The sequence below is a fragment of the Oncorhynchus clarkii genome, chromosome 17 (assembly GCF_045791955.1).
Source record: "Oncorhynchus clarkii lewisi isolate Uvic-CL-2024 chromosome 17, UVic_Ocla_1.0, whole genome shotgun sequence".
Classification (NCBI taxonomy): Eukaryota; Metazoa; Chordata; class Actinopteri; order Salmoniformes; family Salmonidae; genus Oncorhynchus; species Oncorhynchus clarkii.
In genome coordinates this window covers 81,814,724-81,832,709 of record NC_092163.1, presented here as the reverse complement: position 1 = coordinate 81,832,709, position 17,986 = coordinate 81,814,724, and the positions used below count along the sequence as shown (strand labels likewise).

Genomic DNA, 17,986 nt, shown 5'->3' with positions numbered 1-17,986 from the left:
GCCCCCCAGCCCGCGCCCCTGCCACCCCCACCAGGTCCTCTAACGCCATGTGCCTCTCCCACACCATGGAAGGAGCATCAGGGAAGAACGGAGCGAGCCAGGCAGGGCTAGGGCTGGGGGGCCAGGCAGGGCTAGGGCTGGGGGGCCAGGCAGGGCTAGGGCTGGGGGGACAGGCAGGGCTAGGACGTGGGGCACTGGGCCAGGGCCAGGCAGGGTTAGGACTGGTGGGCCAGGCAGGGTTAGGGCTGGTGGGCCAGGCAGGGTTAGGACTGGTGGGCCAGGCAGGGTTAGGGCTGGGGGGCCAGGCAGGGTTAGGGCTGGGGTTTGGGACAGGCCTGGGGCTGGGGGGCAGGCGGTGTGGAGGGGTGCCTCTAGAACCCTTCGTACACCAGGTGGGAGGACACACCAGTATGATGCGCTACGACGACCACACGGTGTGTAAACCACTCATCACCCGGGAGCAGCGCTTCTACGAGTCCCTGCCGCCTGAGATGAAGGAGTTCACAGCAGAGTACAAAGGTAAGAGTTAAACCTTGACCTCTAATCTTGTGACCCTAACCGCTAACCTTAACCTTTTATGAGTCCCTGCCTGAGATGAAGGAATTTAAACCAGAGGACAAAGGTGTGAGAGGAGTGTCTACCAGGTTTGTGCTGTACCCTAATGATTCTGTACTTGTACAATCGCCTGATATACGATCTTATCGCCCGTAGCAGCCAACTAAAAAAATGTTTAAAACAATCACAAAAACGTTTAGACCGCGAGCTCAGTTCCGGGAAGGAATTATGACATATATTTTGAAGCCAAATCTTTTCTTGGAGCTGTGGCAGGAAAGAGTGTGTCTGTCTGTGTGTGCCGATGTGTGCAGAATAGAGCAAGTGACAGTGAAGGAGACTCGCTGGCTGTGCGTTGTGTGCCGGGGTTGGATAAATCATCAAGGGCCTGGCTATAGACCACGCAATACTGCTGTCCCCAGAACAGGATCCTTATTTCAATAATAAACGTTTTCACCTCATCTTCCTGTTTCATTAGGTCTAGGATTCTATGTGTTGTAGGTAGGCTGTACAATAATATTCTAACATAACCAATTTACCCTTCATTTCTTTCAGAATTTTTGTTATTTTTGATTTATTGTTCGATTTTTCCATCTTGAATTTGTTTTGCTCAATTATACTTTGTTGTTGCCTGTAATGTTTGTCATTTAAAACCAAGCTGTGTGTCTATAGATGCTGACGTTAGAGCCTCATGACTTTTATTTGCCCTAATACTTTTATGACATTTCAATTTGTAGAATTTGGCTGTTAGGGATGCATTCGTTCTATTAGACTAAGCTTTGTTCAACTCTGTTCAAACTTACTCATTAGATGTTTCTGTCTTGCTATTGTTTGTTCTCTCTCTCTCTCTCTCTCTCTCTCTCTCTCTCTCTCTCTCTCTCTCTCTCTCTCTCTCGTCATTCCCTTTAGGCCTGACATATTTGTAGGTTATTAAAAAAACGTAAAAACTTTCTGAGATAAAGAGCACCGCGGGAGTAAGTCAGGATGCGTAAAACTGAAGTCACATTCTTATCGAACGGAAAGACACGAGAACATTAGGCTTTTAAAAATAATTAGATTCAGGTATATGGCTCATGCAGATCATTCAACACCATATTCAGGTATATGGCCCACGCAGATCATTCAACAACATATTCAGGTATATGACTCATGCAGAACACGGCACTAGTCAGCGCCTGTTCCTGATCTTGCACATCTGCGTGGCATTGAAATGCTAAAATGGCTTGCGTGATATTAGTCTTTATTAGTTGAGGGCAACCTACAGTACCAGTCAAAAGGTTGGACACACCTACTCATTCAAGGGTTTTTCTTTATTTTTTACTATTTTCTACATTGTAGAATAATAGTGAAGACATCAACACTATGAAATAACACATATGGAATCATGTAGTAACCAAAAAAGTGTAGTAACCAAAACAAATGAAAATATATTTGAGATTTGAGATTCTTCAAAAAGCCACCCGTTTGTCTTGATGATAGCTTTGCACACTCTTGGCATTCTCTCAACCAGCTTCACCTGGAATGCTTTTCCAATAGTCTTGAAGGAGTTCCCACATATGCTGAGCACTTTTTGGCTGCTTTTGCTTCACTCTGCAGTCCAACTCATCCCGAACCATGTTAATTGGGTTGAGGTCGGGGGATTGTGGAGGCCAGGTCATCTGATGCAGCACTCCATCACTCTCCTTCTTGGTAAAATAGCCCTTACACAGCCTAGAGGTGTATTGGGTCATTGTCCTGTTGAAAACAAATGATCGTCCCACTAAGTGCAACCCAGATGGGATGGTGTATTGCTGCAGAATACTGTTTTAGCCATGCTGGTTAAGTGTGCCTTGAATTCTAAATAGATCACTGACAGTGTCACCAGCAAAGCACCCCCACACCATCACACCTCCTCCTCCATGCTTCACAATGGGAACCACACATGCAGAGATCATCCATTCACCTACTCTGCGTCTCACAAAGACATCAGACCAAAGGACAGATTTCCACCCGTCTAATGTCCATTGCTCATTGGCCAAGCAAGTCTCTTCTTCTTATTGGTGTCCTTTAGTAGTGTTTTCTTTGCAGCAATTCGACCATGAAGGCCTGATTCACGCAGTCTCCTCTGAACAGTTGATATTGAGATGTGTCTGGTATTTGAACTCTGTGAAGCATTTATTTGGGCTGCAGTTTGAGGCTGGTAACTCTAATGATCTTATCCTCTGCAGCAGAGGTAACTCTGGGTCTTCCTTTCCTGAGAGAGACAGGTAACTCTAATGATCTTATCCTCTGCAGCAGAGGGAACTCTGGGTCTTCCTTTCCTGTGGCGGTCCTCATGAGAGACAGGTAACTCTAATGATCTTATCCTCTGCAGCAGAGGTAACTCTGGGTCTTCCTTTCCTGTGGCGGTCCTCATGAGAGCCAGGTAACTCTAATGAACTTATCCTCTGCAGCAGAGGTAACTCTGGGTCTTCCTTTCCTGTGGCGGTCCTCATAAGAGACAGGTAACTCTAATGATCTTATCCTCTGCAGCAGAGGGAACTCTGGGTCTTCCTTTCCTGTGGCGGTCCTCATGAGAGACAGGTAACTCTAATGAACTTATCCTCTGCAGCAGAGGTAACTCTGGGTCTTCCTTTCCTGTGGCGGTCCTCATGAGAGACAGGTAACTCTAATGAACTTATCCTCTGCAGCAGAGGTAACTCTGGGTCTTCCTTTCCTGTGGCGGTCCTCATGAGAGACAGGTAACTCTAATGAACTTATCCTCTGCAGCAGAGGTAACTCTGGGTCTTCCTTTCCTGTGGCGGTCCTCATGAGAGACAGGTAACTCTAATGATCTTATCCTCTGCAGCAGAGGTAACTCTGGGTCTTCCTTTCCTGTGGCGGTCCTCATGAGAGACAGGTAACTCTAATGAACTTATCCTCTGCAGCAGAGGGAACTCTGGGTCTTCCTTTCCTGTGGCGGTCCTCATGAGAGACAGGTAACTCTAATGAACTTATCCTCTGCAGCAGAGGGAACTCTGGGTCTTCCTTTCCTGTGGCGGTCCTCATGAGAGACAGGTAACTCTAATGAACTTATCCTCTGCAGCAGAGGTAACTCTGGGTCTTCCTTTCCTGTGGCGGTCCTCATGAGAGACAGGTAACTCTAATGAACTTATCCTCTGCAGCAGAGGGAACTCTGGGTCTTCCTTTCCTGTGGCGGTCCTCATGAGAGACAGGTAACTCTAATGAACTTATCCTCTGCAGCAGAGGTAACTCTGGGTCTTCCTTTCCTGTGGCGGTCCTCATAAGAGACAGGTAACTCTAATGATCTTATCCTCTGCAGCAGAGGTAACTCTGGGTCTTCCTTTCCTGTGGCGGTCCTCATGAGAGACAGGTAACTCTAGTGAACTTATCCTCTGCAGCAGAGGGAACTCTGGGTCTTCCTTTCCTGTGGCGGTCCTCATAAGAGCCAGTTTCATCATAGCAGAGGGAACTCTGGGTCTTCCTTTCCTGTTTCATCATAACGCTCGATGGTTTTTGCGACTGCACTTGAACAAACTTTTTAAAGTTCTTTAAATTTTAGCTGTTCTTGCCATAATATGGACTTGGTCTTTAACCAAATAGGGCTGTCTTCTGTATACCACCCCTACCTTAGTCACAACACAACTGATTGGCTCAAACACATGAAGACATTTTTATGAAAATAAAATCCACAAATGAACTTTGAACAAGAGACGCATGTTAATTGAAATGCATTCCAGGTGACTACCTCATGAAGCTGGTTGAGGGAATGCCGAGAGTGTGCAAAGCTGTCATCAAGGAAAAGGGTGACTACTTTGAAGATTCTAAAATATATTTGATTTGTTTAACACTTTCTTTGGTTACTACATCAGTTTTATTGTTGTTGTTGTTGTTGTTGTTGTTATTATTATTATTCTGCAATGTAGAAAATCGTTTTTTTTAAATAAGAGAAACCCTTGACTGATACTGTATAACATTTGTTAGGTTGTTGTGATCTGTAATAAAGGTCAACTACTGGAGACGCTCATCTGTCTATACCTGCTGAACTGGGTTTACAAAACATTTTGATTGTTCAGGTTCACCATCAGTAATAGTTTTGCTTCAAATGATCACTGTGTATATGGTCATTTTTAGATATAAAGGGTAAATCATTTCATGATGAGAACAGTAGTGGTAGTGGGGTGGTAGATGTCTAGTCTCCTTTATGGCTCTAATCTGATAGTGGTAATGGGGTGGTAGATGACTAGTCTCCTTTATGTCGCTAATCTGATAGTGGTAGTGGGGTGGTAAATGTCTAGTCTCCTTTGTGGCTCTAATCTGATAGTGGTAGTGGGGTGGTAGATGTCTAGTCTCCTTTATGGCTCTAATCTGATAGTGGTAGTGGGGTGGTAAATGTCTAGTCTCCTTTATGGCTCTAATCTTATAGTGGTAGTGGGGTGGTAGATGCATCGTCTCCTTTATGGCTCTAATCTGATAGTGGTAGTGGGGTGGTAGATGACTAGTCTCCTTTATGTCGCTAATCTGATAGTGGTAGTGGGGTGGTAAATGTCTAGTCTCCTTTATGGCTCTAATCTGATAGTGGTAGTGGGGTGGTAAATGTCTAGTCTCCTTTATGGCTCTAATCTGATAGTGGTAGTGGGGTGGTAGATGTCTAGTCTCCTTTATGTCTCTAATCTGATAGTGGTAGTGGGGTGGTAGATGTCTAGTCTCCTTTATGGCTCTAATCTGATAGTGGTAGTGGGGTGGTAGATGACTAGTCTCCTTTATGTCGCTAATCTGATAGTGGTAGTGGGGTGAAAGTTAATTTGTGGAATTTATTTCCATAAAAATGTCTTCATGTGTTTGAGCCAATCAGGGCTGACATTACAGGGAGTGTTCTCTCTTGACAGGGCTGACATTACAGGGAGTGTTCTCTCTCCCGACAGGGCTGACATTACAGGGAGTGTTCTCTCTCTCTCGACAGGGCTGACATTACAGGGAGTGTTCTCTCTCTTGACAGGGCTGGCATTACAGGGAGTGTTCTCTCTCTTGACAGGGCTGACATTACAGGGAGTGTTCTCTCTCTCGACAGGGCTGACATTACAGGGAGTGTTCTCTCCCTTGACAGGGCTGACATTACAGGGAGTGTTCTCTCTCTTGACAGGGCTGACATTACAGGGAGTGTTCTCTCTCTTGACAGGGCTGACATTACAGGGAGTGTTCTCTCTCTCTCGACAGGGCTGACATTACAGGGAGTGTTCTCTCTCTCGACAGGGCTGATACTACAGGGAGTGTTCTCTCTCTTGACAGGGCTGACATTACTGGGAGTGTTCTCTCGACAGGGCTGACATTACAGGGAGTGTTCTCTCTCTCGACAGGGCTGACATTATAGGGAGTGTTCTCTCTCTCATGACAGGGCTGACATTACAGGGAGTGTTCTCTCTCTCGACTGCGCTGACATTACAGGGAGTGTTCTCTCTCTCTCGACAGGGCTGACATTACAGGGAGTGTTCTCTCTCTCTCGACAGGGCTGACATTACAGGGAGTGTTCTCTCTCTCTCGACAGGGCTGACATTACAGGGAGTGTTCTCTCTCTCGACAGGGCTGATACTACAGGGAGTGTTCTCTCTCTTGACAGGGCTGACATTACTGGGAGTGTTCTCTCGACAGGGCTGACATTACAGGGAGTGTTCTCTCTCTCGACAGGGCTGACATTACAGGGAGTGTTCTCTCGCTCATGACAGGGCTGACATTACAGGGAGTGTTCTCTCTCTCTCTCGACAGGGCTGACATTACAGGGAGTGTTCTCTCTCTCTCTCGACAGGGCTGATACTACAGGGAGTGTTCTCTCTCTTGACAGGGCTGACATTACTGGGAGTGTTCTCTCGACAGGGCTGACATTACAGGGAGTGTTCTCTCTCTCGACAGGGCTGACATTACAGGGAGTGTTCTCTCTCTCATGACAGGGCTGACATTACAGGGAGTGTTCTCTCTCTCTCTCGACAGGGCTGACATTACAGGGAGTGTTCTCTCTCTCTCTCGACAGGGCTGACATTACAGGGAGTGTTCTCTCTCTCTCGACAGGGCTGACATTACAGGGAGTGTTCTCTCTCTCTCGACAGGGCTGACATTACAGGGAGTGTTCTCTCTCTCGACAGGGCTGATACTACAGGGAGTGTTCTCTCTCTCGACAGGGCTGACATTACAGGGAGTGTTCTTTCTCTCTCGACAGGGCTGACATTACAGGGAGTGTTCTCTCTCTCGACAGGGCTGACATTACAGGGAGTGTTCTCTCTCTCGACAGGGCTGACATTACAGGGAGTTTTCTCTCTCTTGACAGGGCTGATACTACAGGGAGTGTGATGTGAGGATGTTATAACTATAATTATTAACCAGTTGGTTTGGGTCCTGAATGCCGATCGGCTGAAAGCTGTGGTATATCAGACATTATAAACTGGGTGGTTCGAGCCCTGAATGCTGATTGGTATATCAGACCGTATACCACAGGTATGACAAAACCTGTATTTGTTCTGCCCTAATTATGTTGGTAACCAGTTTATAACAGCAATAGGGCACCTCTGGGGTTTGTGGAATATGGCCAATGTACCACGGCTAAGGGCGTTGCCTCATGCCTATAAACATCCCTTAGCCGTGGTATATTGGCCGTATTCCACACCACCTCTGGCCTTATTGCTTAACTATAGCATTATACGTTCATATTATTTTAGTTTTATTTAACCTTTATTTTAACAGGGGAAAAGTTATTGAAACCTAGGTCTCTTTTACAATCTGGCCCTCATACTAACATGGCCACCTAATAATCCTCCGTTTACAATCTGGCCCTCATACTAACATGGCCACCTAATAATCCTCCGTTTACAATCTGGCCCTCATACTAACATGGCCACCTAATAATCCTCCGTTTACAATCTGGCCCTCATACTAACATGGCCACCTAATAATCCTCCTTTTACAATCTGGCCCTCATACTAACATGGCCACCTAATAATCCTCCTTTTACAATCTGGCCCTCATACTAACATGGCCACCTAATAATCCTCTGTTTACAATCTGGCCCTCATACTAACATGGCCACCTAATAGTCCTCCGTTTACAATCTGGCCCTCATACTAACATGGCCACCTAATAATCCTCCGTTTACAATCTGGCCCTCATACTAACATGGCCACCTAATAATCCTCCTTTTACAATCTGGCCCTCATACTAACATGGCCACCTAATAATCCTCTGTTTACAATCTGGCCCTCATACTAACATGGCCACCTAATAGTCCTCCGTTTACAATCTGGCCCTCATACTAACATGGCCACCTAATAATCCTCCATTTACAATCTGGCCCTCATACTAACATGGCCACCTAATAATCCTCCGTTTACAATCTGGCCCTCATACTAACATGGCCACCTAATAATCCTCAGTTTACAATCTGGCCCTCATACTAACATGGCCACCTAATAATCCTCTGTTTACAATCTGGCCCTCATACTAACATGGCCACCTAATAATCCTCCGTTTACAATCTGGCCCTCATACTAACATGGCCACCTAATAATCCTCCGTTTACAATCTGGCCCTCATACTAACATGGCCACCTAATAATCCTCCGTTTACAATCTGGCCCTCATACTAACATGGCCACCTAATAATCCTCAGTTTACAATCTGGCCCTCATACTAACATGGCCACCTAATAATCCTCCGTTTACAATCTGGCCCTCATACTAACATGGCCACCTAATAATCCTCCTTTTACAATCTGGCCCTCATACTAACATGGCCACCTAATAATCCTCTGTTTACAATCTGGCCCTCATACTAACATGGCTACCTAATAGTCCTCCGTTTACAATCTGGCCCTCATACTAACATGGCCACCTAATAATCCTCCGTTTACAATCTGGCCCTCATACTAACATGGCCACCTAATAGTCCTCCGTTTACAATCTGGCCCTCATACTAACATGGCCACCTAATAATCCTCCGTTTACAATCTGGCCCTCATACTAACATGGCCACCTAATAATCCTCCGTTTACAATCTGGCCCTCATACTAACATGGCCACCTAATAATCCTCCGTTTACAATCTGGCCCTCATACTAACATGGCCACCTAATAATCCTCCGTTTACAATCTGGCCCTCATACTAACATGGCCACCTAATAATCCTCAGTTTACAATCTGGCCCTCATACTAACATGGCCACCTAATAATCCTCCGTTTACAATCTGGCCCTCATACTAACATGGCCACCTAATAATCCTCCGTTTACAATCTGGCCCTCATACTAACATGGCCACCTAATAATCCTCCGTTTACAATCTGGCCCTCATACTAACATGGCCACCTAATAATCCTGTGTTTACAATCTGGCCCTCATACTAACATGGCCACCTAATAATCCTCAGTTTACAATCTGGCCCTCATACTAACATGGCCACCTAATAGTCCTCCGTTTACAATCTGGCCCTCATACTAACATGGCCACCTAATAATCCTCCGTTTACAATTGGCTCATTCGCCCACCTCCTCTCCCCTGTAACTATTCCCCAGGTCGTTGCTGTAAATGAGAATGTGTTCTCATGCAATTTACCTGGTAAAATAAGGGTTAAATAAATACATATATAAAAATATATACAACACAAATGTACACATTATGCCTAAATATACACTACCGTTCAAAAGTTTGGGCTCACTTTGAAAGAAAAGCTAATTAAATGGTACCTGCAAAACACCAGTCTCATCGTCAACAGTGAAGAGGCGAGTCCGGGATGCTGACCGTCTAGGCAGAGTTCCTCTGTCCAGTCTAAATCGTCAACAGTGAAGAGGCGAGTCCAGGATGCTGACCGTATAGGCAGAGTTCCTCTGTCCAGTCTAAATCGTCAACAGTGAAGAGGCGACTCCGGGATGCTGACCGTCTAGGCAGAGTTCCTCTGTCCAGTCTCAACGTCAATAGTGAAGAGGAGACTCCGGGATGCTGACCGTCTAGGCAGAGTTCCTCTGTCCAGTCTCAACGTCAACAGTGAAGAGGAGACTCCAGGATGCTGGCCTTCTAGGCAGAGTTCCTCTGTCCAGTCTCAACGTCAACAGTGAAGAGGCGACTCCAGGATGCTGACCTTCTAGGCAGAGTTCCTCTGTCCAGTCTCAACGTCAACAGTGAAGAGGTGACTCCGGGATGCTGAACTTCTAGGCAGAGTTCCTCTGTCCAGTCTCAACGTCAACAGTGAAGAGGCGACTCCGGGATGCTGACCGTCCAGGCAGAGTTCCTCTGTCCAGTCTCAACGTCAACAGTGAAGAGGCGACTCTGAGATGCTGGACTTCTAGGCAGAGTTCCTCTGTCCAGTCTCAACGTCAACAGTGAAGAGGTGACTCCAGGATGCTGACCGTCTAGGCAGAGTTCCTCTGTCCAGTCTCATCGTCAACAGTGAAGAGGCGACTCCAGGATGCTGACCTTCTAGGCAGAGTTCCTCTGTCCAGTCTAAATCGTCAACAGTGAAGAGGCGACTCCGGGATGCTGACCGTCCAGGCAGAGTTCCTCTGTCCAGTCTCAACGTCAACAGTGAAGAGGCGACTCTGAGATGCTGGACTTCTAGGCAGAGTTCCTCTGTCCAGTCTCAACGTCAACAGTGAAGAGGTGACTCCAGGATGCTGACCGTCTAGGCAGAGTTCCTCTGTCCAGTCTCATCGTCAACAGTGAAGAGGCGACTCCGGGATGCTGACCGTCTAGGCAGAGTTCCTCTGTCCAGTCTAAATCGTCAACAGTGAAGAGGCGACTCCGGGATGCTGACCGTCTAGGCAGAGTTCCTCTGTCCAGTCTCAACGTCAATAGTGAAGAGGAGACTCCGGGATGCTGACCGTCTAGGCAGAGTTCCTCTGTCCAGTCTCAACGTCAACAGTGAAGAGGAGACTCCAGGATGCTGGCCTTCTAGGCAGAGTTCCTCTGTCCAGTCTCAACGTCAACAGTGAAGAGGCGACTCCAGGATGCTGACCTTCTAGGCAGAGTTCCTCTGTCCAGTCTCAACGTCAACAGTGAAGAGGTGACTCCGGGATGCTGGACTTCTAGGCAGAGTTCCTCTGTCCAGTCTCAACGTCAACAGTGAAGAGGCGACTCCAGGATGCTGACCTTCTAGGCAGAGTTCCTCTGTCCAGTCTCAACGTCAACAGTGAAGAGGTGACTCCGGGATGCTGGACTTCTAGGCAGAGTTCCTCTGTCCAGTCTCAACGTCAACAGTGAAGAGGCGACTCCGGGATGCTGACCGTCCAGGCAGAGTTCCTCTGTCCAGTCTCAACGTCAACAGTGAAGAGGTGACTCCGGGATGCTGGACTTCTAGGCAGAGTTCCTCTGTCCAGTCTCAACGTCAACAGTGAAGAGGCGACTCCGGGATGCTGACCGTCCAGGCAGAGTTCCTCTGTCCAGTCTCAACGTCAACAGTGAAGAGGCGACTCTGAGATGCTGGACTTCTAGGCAGAGTTCCTCTGTCCAGTCTCAACGTCAACAGTGAAGAGGTGACTCCAGGATGCTGACCGTCTAGGCAGAGTTCCTCTGTCCAGTCTCATCGTCAACAGTGAAGAGGCGACTCCAGGATGCTGACCTTCTAGGCAGAGTTCCTCTGTCCAGTCTCAACGTCAACAGTGAAGAGGTGACTCAGGGATGCTGGACTTCTAGGCAGAGTTCCTCTGTCCAGTCTCATCGTCAACAGTGAAGAGGTGACTCAGGGATGCTGACCTTCTAGGCAGAGTTCCTCTGTCCAGTCTCAACGTCAACAGTGAAGAGGCGACTCCAGGATGCTGGCATTCTAGGCAGAGTTCCTCTGTCCAGTCTCATCGTCAACAGTGAAGAGGCGACTCCAGGATGCTGACCTTCTAGGCAGAGTTCCTCTGTCCAGTCTCAACGTCAACAGTGAAGAGGTGACTCCGGGATGCTGGACTTCTAGGCAGAGTTCCTCTGTCCAGTCTAATCGTTAACAGTATAGAGGTGACTCAGGGATGCTGACCTTCTAGGCAGAGTTCCTCTGTCCAGTGTCATCGTCAACAGTGAAGAGGTGACTCAGGGATGCTGGACTTCTAGGCAGAGTTCCTCTGTCCAGTCTCATCGTCAACAGTGAAGAGGTGACTCAGGGATGCTGACCTTCTAGGCAGAGTTCCTCTGTCCAGTCTCAACGTCAACAGTGAAGAGGCGACTCCAGGATGCTGGCATTCTAGGCAGAGTTCCTCTGTCCAGTCTCAACGTCAACAGTGAAGAGGCGACTCCTGGATGCTGGCCTTCTAGGCAGAGTTCCTCTGTCCAGTCTCAACGTTAACAGTGAAGAGGTGACTCCAGGATGCTGGCCTTCTAGGCAGTGTTCCTCTGTCCAGTCTCAACGTCAACAGTGAAGAGGTGACTCAGGGATGCTGACCTTCTAGGCAGAGTTCCTCTGTCCAGTCTCAACGTCAACAGTGAAGAGGTGACTCAGGGATGCTGACCTTCTAGGCAGAGTTCCTCTGTCCAGTCTCAACGTCAACAGTGAAGAGGTGACTCAGGGATGCTGACCTTCTAGGCAGAGTTCCTCTGTCCAGTCTCATCGTCAACAGTGAAGAGGTGACTCCGGGATGCTGACCGTCCAGGCAGAGTTCCTCTGTCCAGTCTCATCGTCAACAGTGAAGAGGTGACTCCGGGATGCTGACCGTCCAGGCAGAGTTCCTCTGTCCAGTCTCATCGTCAACAGTGAAGAGGTGACTCCGGGATGCTGACCGTCCAGGCAGAGTTCGTCTGTCCAGTCTCATCGTCAACAGTGAAGAGGCGACTCCAGGATGCTGACCGTCCAGGCAGAGTTCCTCTGTCCAGTCTCAACGTCAACAGTGAAGAGGTGACTCCGGGATGCTGACCGTCCAGGCAGAGTTCCTCTGTCCAGTCTCATCGTCAACAGTGAAGAGGTGACTCCGGGATGCTGACCGTCCAGCCAGAGTTCCTCTGTCCAGTCTCATCGTCAACAGTGAAGAGGTGACTCCGGGATGCTGACCGTCCAGGCAGAGTTCCTCTGTCCAGTCTCATCGTCAACAGTGAAGAGGCGACTCCAGGATGCTGACCGTCCAGGCAGAGTTCCTCTGTCCAGTCTCAACGTCAACAGTGAAGAGGCGACTCCGGGATGCTGACCGTCCAGGCAGAGTTCCTCTGTCCAGTCTCATCGTCAACAGTGAAGAGGTGACTCCGGGATGCTGACCGTCCAGGCAGAGTTCCTCTGTCCAGTCTCATCGTCAACAGTGAAGAGGCGACTCCAGGATTCTCTCTCCAGAGTTCCTCTGTCCAGTCTCATCGTCAACAGTGAAGAGGTGACTCCAGGATGCTGGCCTTCTAGGCAGAGTTCCTCTGTCCAGTCTCATCGTCAACAGTGAAGAGATGACTCCAGGATGATGGCCTTCTAGGCAGAGTTCCTCTGTCCAGTCTCAACGTCAACAGTGAAGAGGTGACTCCAGGATGCTGGCCTTCTAGGCAGAGTTCCTCTGTCCAGTCTCATCGTCAACAGTGAAGAGGCGACTCCGGGATTCTCTGTCCAGAGTTCCTCTGTCCAGTCTCATCGTCAACAGTGAAGAGGCGACTCCGGGATTCTCTGTCCAGAGTTCCTCTGTCCAGTCTCATTGTCAACAGTGAAGAGGTGACTCCAGGATGCTGGCCTTCTAGGCAGAGTTCCTCTGTCCAGTCTCAACATCAACAGTGAAGAGGCGACTCCGGGATTCTCTGTCCAGAGTTCCTCTGTCCAGTCTCATCGTCAACAGTGAAGAGGCGACTCCGGGATTCTCTGTCCAGAGTTCCTCTGTCCAGTCTCATCGTCAACAGTGAAGAGGTGACTCCGGGATGCTCTGTCCAGAGTTCCTCTGTCCAGTCTCATCGTCAACAGTGAAGAGGCGACTCCGGGATTCTCTGTCCAGAGTTCCTCTGTCCAGTCTCATCGTCAACAGTGAATAGGTGACTCCGGGATTCTCTGTCCAGAGTTCCTCTGTCCAGTCTCATCGTCAACAGTGAAGAGGTGACTCCGGGATTCTCTGTCCAGAGTTCCTCTGTCCAGTCTCAACGTCAACAGTGAAGAGGTGACTCCGGGATTCTCTGTCCAGAGTTCCTCTGTCCAGTCTCATCGTCAACAGTGAAGAGGCGACTTCGGGATTCTCTGTCCAGAGTTCCTCTGTCCAGTCTCAACGTCAACAGTGAAGAGGTGACTCCGGGATTCTCTGTCCAGAGTTCCTCTGTCCAGTCTCAACGTCAACAGTGAAGAGGTGACTCTGGGATTCTCTGTCCAGAGTTCCTCTGTCCAGTCTCAACGTCAACAGTGAAGAGGTGACTCCGGGATTCTCTGTCCAGAGTTCCTCTGTCCAGTCTCAACGTCAACAGTGAAGAGGTGACTCCGGGATGCTCTGTCCAGAGTTCCTCTGTCCAGTCTCAACGTCAACAGTGAAGAGGTGACTCCGGGATTCTCTGTCCAGAGTTCCTCTGTCCAGTCTCAACGTCAACAGTGAAGAGGTGACTCCGGGATGCTCTGTCCAGAGTTCCTCTGTCCAGTCTCATCGTCAACAGTGAAGAGGCGACTCCGGGATTCTCTGTCCAGAGTTCCAGTGTCTGTGTTCTTTTGCCCATCTTTATCTTTTCTTTTTATTGGCCAGTCTGAGATCTTGTTTGCAACTCTGCTAGATGTCCAGCACCCCGGAGTCGCACCAACTCTTCACTGTTGACGTTGAGACTGCTGTTTTGCGGTACTTTTTAATGAAGCTGCCAGTTGAGGACTTGTGAGGTGTCTGTTTCTCAAACTAAACACACTAATGTACTTGTCCTCTTCCTCAGTTGGCCTCCCTCTCTATTCTGGTTAGAGCCAGTTTGCTCTGTGCTGTGAAGGGAGTAGTACACAGCGTTGTACGAGGTCTTCAGTTTCTTGACAATTTCTCGCATGGAATAGTCTTCATTTCCCAGAACAAGAATAGACTGACGAGTTTCTGAAGACGAGTTTCTTTGTTTTTGGCCATTTTGAACCTGTAATCGAACCCACAAATGCTGATGCTCCAGATACTCAACTAGTCTAAAGAAGGCCAGTTTTATTGCTTCTTTAATCAGCACAACCATTTTCAGCTGTGCTAACACAATTGCAAAAGGGTTTTCTAATGATCAACTAGCCTTTTAAAATGATAAACTTAGTAGCTAACACAACGTGCCATTGGAACACAGGAGTGATGGTTGCTGATAATGGGCCTCTGTACACCTATGTAGATATTCCATTTAAAAAATCAGCCGTTTCCAGCTACAACAGTCATTTACAACATTAACAATGCCTACACCTGTGTTTCTGATCAATTTGATGTTATTTTAATGGTCAAAAAATGTGCTTTTCTTTCAAAAACAAGGACATTTCTAAGGGACCCCAAACTTTTGAACGGTGGTGGATACACATTAAAATAAAGCACAAATAAAACATCACCCAGAAAAAGTTGATAAGTCCTGAATCAATACTTTATATTATATATAAATATGTATTTATATATTCTATATTCTATTGCCCTAACGGCACATCAGGATGAAATGTATTTAGAATTTTGTTCCAGCCATATGGTGCATTAAAACTAAAAGCAGATTTGCTCGGTGGAGACCCCCCAGGAACCTCAAGTGTTAACCAATCCTGTGAACGTGTTAGGCAGTGTGTCAGTGGATTAGACAGACGGAACCAAGCCATTAACATGGAGAGAGCAGGAAGAGAGAGAGAGAGGAAGTGTTTAAAACAGAAACACTGTTTCACTGTCTTAGCCTGGTGCCAGATCAGTCTTGTTATCAGATCCAAGGACTAGGAGTTTGCAAGATGGTACAAACAGATATGAAACCAGGCTACAGTGTCCTCTGCTCTGCTATTTATCATAGATTAAGAGGAGGAGACAGGAAGTGGTTAAAACACCAAACGAGAGCAGCACCCTGCCAGCCAGCCACCTGTGTTTGGGATGGCATCGTTTGGTGTAATCAATCATGTGGAGTTGGACAGTTTATAAAAAGACCTGGGTTCCTGTTGGAGGAGGCCTGTTACATCCCCTACACTTTTGATTTGAGTCCCTGGCGGCGTAGTGTGTTACTGATGGTAGGCTTTGTTACTTTGGTCCCAGCTCTCTGCAGGTCATTCACTAGGTCCCCCCGTGTGGTTCTGGGATTTTTGCTCACCGTTCTTGTGATAATTTTGACCCCACGAGGTGAGATCTTGCGTGGAGCCCCAGATCGAGGGAGATTATCAGTGGTTTTGTATGTCTTCCATTTCCTAATAATTGCTCCCACAGTTGATTTCCTCAAACCAAGCTGCTTACCTATTGCAGATTCAGTCTTCCCAGCCTGGTGCAGGTCTACAATTTTGTTTCTGGTGTCCTTTGACAGCTCTTTGGTCTTGGCCATAGTGGAGTTTGGAGTGTGACTGTTTGAGGTTGTGGAGCCTCTTAAAGAAGAGCCAGAAATCTTGCTTGTTTGTAGGTGACCAAATACTTATTTTCCACCATAATTTGCAAATAAATTCATAAAAAATCCTACAATGTGATTTTCTGGATTTTTTTTCTCATTTTGTGTGTCATAGTTGAAGTGTACCTATGATGAAAATTACAGGCCTCTCTCATCTTTTTAAGTGGGAGAACATGCACAATTGGTGGCTGACTAAATACTTTTTTGCCCCACTGTATGAGCTTCACCATAGCCCTGTGACTCTCAGATCAATTCAGTGTCTATAAATGAATTCTCTGAGAGTCCTTACAAAACAATTCTTAGTATCATTTATAGCCAAGACACACCCCTCTCAACTCACATGACGAATAACAGATCTTAGGAACATTACAAAGGAAGACTTTTAATTGAGAGAGGAGCATCCCATAGCCAGACAGCATTGGCTATAAATTATCGTTCAGTTTGGTCTCTTTAGACAAGAGTCTAATCTCGTTCTTGGTACCACTTAGGACCAAGCATTACCTCATTTGATGGCATATATCAATTGTCAATTCTAGATACTCTCATCTCAAATACAATCTCTCCTGGACAAGCTCACGGAGACAGTGAGCCTCTTAGGTCATATACTAGATCAAGATAAGGGCAACCTCAGAGGGGACATACAATAGTTAGACACATTCCCATAAGAAGACAAGCCTCCATTCTGTCCTCCTCCCCTTCTGATATTCTTCATAGCATCACATGGTTTAACAGATACATTGACATATGAAGACAAGCCTGACCTCTCCCCTCTCTGGGCCCCAAGTGACTGAGCACTAGCTGAGAAGGGATAACTGCAACTGCCAACAATATAGTCCAAGAATAAGATAAAACATCTTATTTATCTATGTTACCTATCTAACTCTGATTCAGCCACGACACTAGGGTGGCTGGAGTCTTTAACAATTGTTATTGCCCTCCTCTAACACCGAAAAGAGTTCCTGGTTGGCAGGAAGCTTGGCCCCAGTGATGTACTGGGCCGTACACACTACCCTCTGTAGTGCTTTGCGGTCGGAGGCCGAGTAGTTGCCATACCAGGCAGTGTTGCAACCACTCAGGATGCTCTCGATGGTGCAGCTATAGAACCTTTTGAGGATCTGAGGACCCATGCCAAATCTTTTTAGTCTCCTGAGGGGGAATAGGCTTTCTCATGCATTCTTCTTCACGGCTGTCTTGGTGTGTTTTGGACTATTCTAGTTTGTTGGTGATGTGGACACCAAGGAACTTGAAGCTCTCAACCTGTTCCACTACTGCCCCGTCGATGAAAATGGGGTTGTGCTCGGTCCTCCTTTTCCTGTAGTCCACAATCATCTCCTTTGTCTTGATCACATTGAGGGAGAGGTTGTTGTCCTTGCACCACACGGCCACGTCTCTGACCTCCTCCCCATAGGCTGTCTCATCATTGTCGGTGATCAGGCCTACCACTGTTGTGTCATCGGAAAACTTGATGATGGTGTTGGAGTCATGCCTGGCCATGCAGTCCTGAGTGAACAGGGAGTACAGGAGGGGACTGAGCATGCACCCCTGAGGAGGTGAGGATGAGATGAGGATCAGCGTGGCGGCTGTGTTGTTCCCCACCTTTACCACCAGGGGGCGACCCGTCAGGAAGTCCAGGATCCAGTTGCAGAGGGAGGTGTTTAGACCCAGGGTCCTTAGCTTAGTGATGAGCTTTGAGGTCACTATGGTGTTGAAGGCTGAGCTGTAGTCAATGAATAGCATTCTCACATAGGTGTTTCTTATGTCCAGGTGTCAAAGGGCAGTGTGGAGTGCAATAGAGAGCGTGATCACACAGTCGTCCGGAACAGCTGGTGCTCTCATGCATGTTTCAGTGTTACTTGCCTCAAAGTGTTTATAGAAGTAGTGTAGCTTGTCTGGTTGGTTCGTGTCACTGGGCAGCTCGTGGCTGATCTTCCCTTTGTAGTCTGTAATAGTTTGCACACCCTGCCACATCCGACGAGCATCGGAGCCGGTGTAGTACGATTCAATCTTTGT

General features: G+C 47.5%; 1 protein-coding gene across 1 annotated transcript in view; it reads left to right on the top strand.

The window, feature by feature from the left end:
- The first annotated feature begins 339 nt into the window (after nucleotides 1–339).
- LOC139371464 (inositol hexakisphosphate kinase 1-like) overlaps nucleotides 340–17,986 on the top strand; it is a 39,333-nt gene continuing 21,686 nt past the window's right edge. Inside the window, exon 1 of the mRNA XM_071111898.1 lies at nucleotides 340–519. Within this exon, the coding sequence (XP_070967999.1) occupies nucleotides 411–519 (109 nt within the window). The 5' untranslated portion in view covers nucleotides 340–410. The remainder of the gene's footprint in view (nucleotides 520–17,986) is intronic.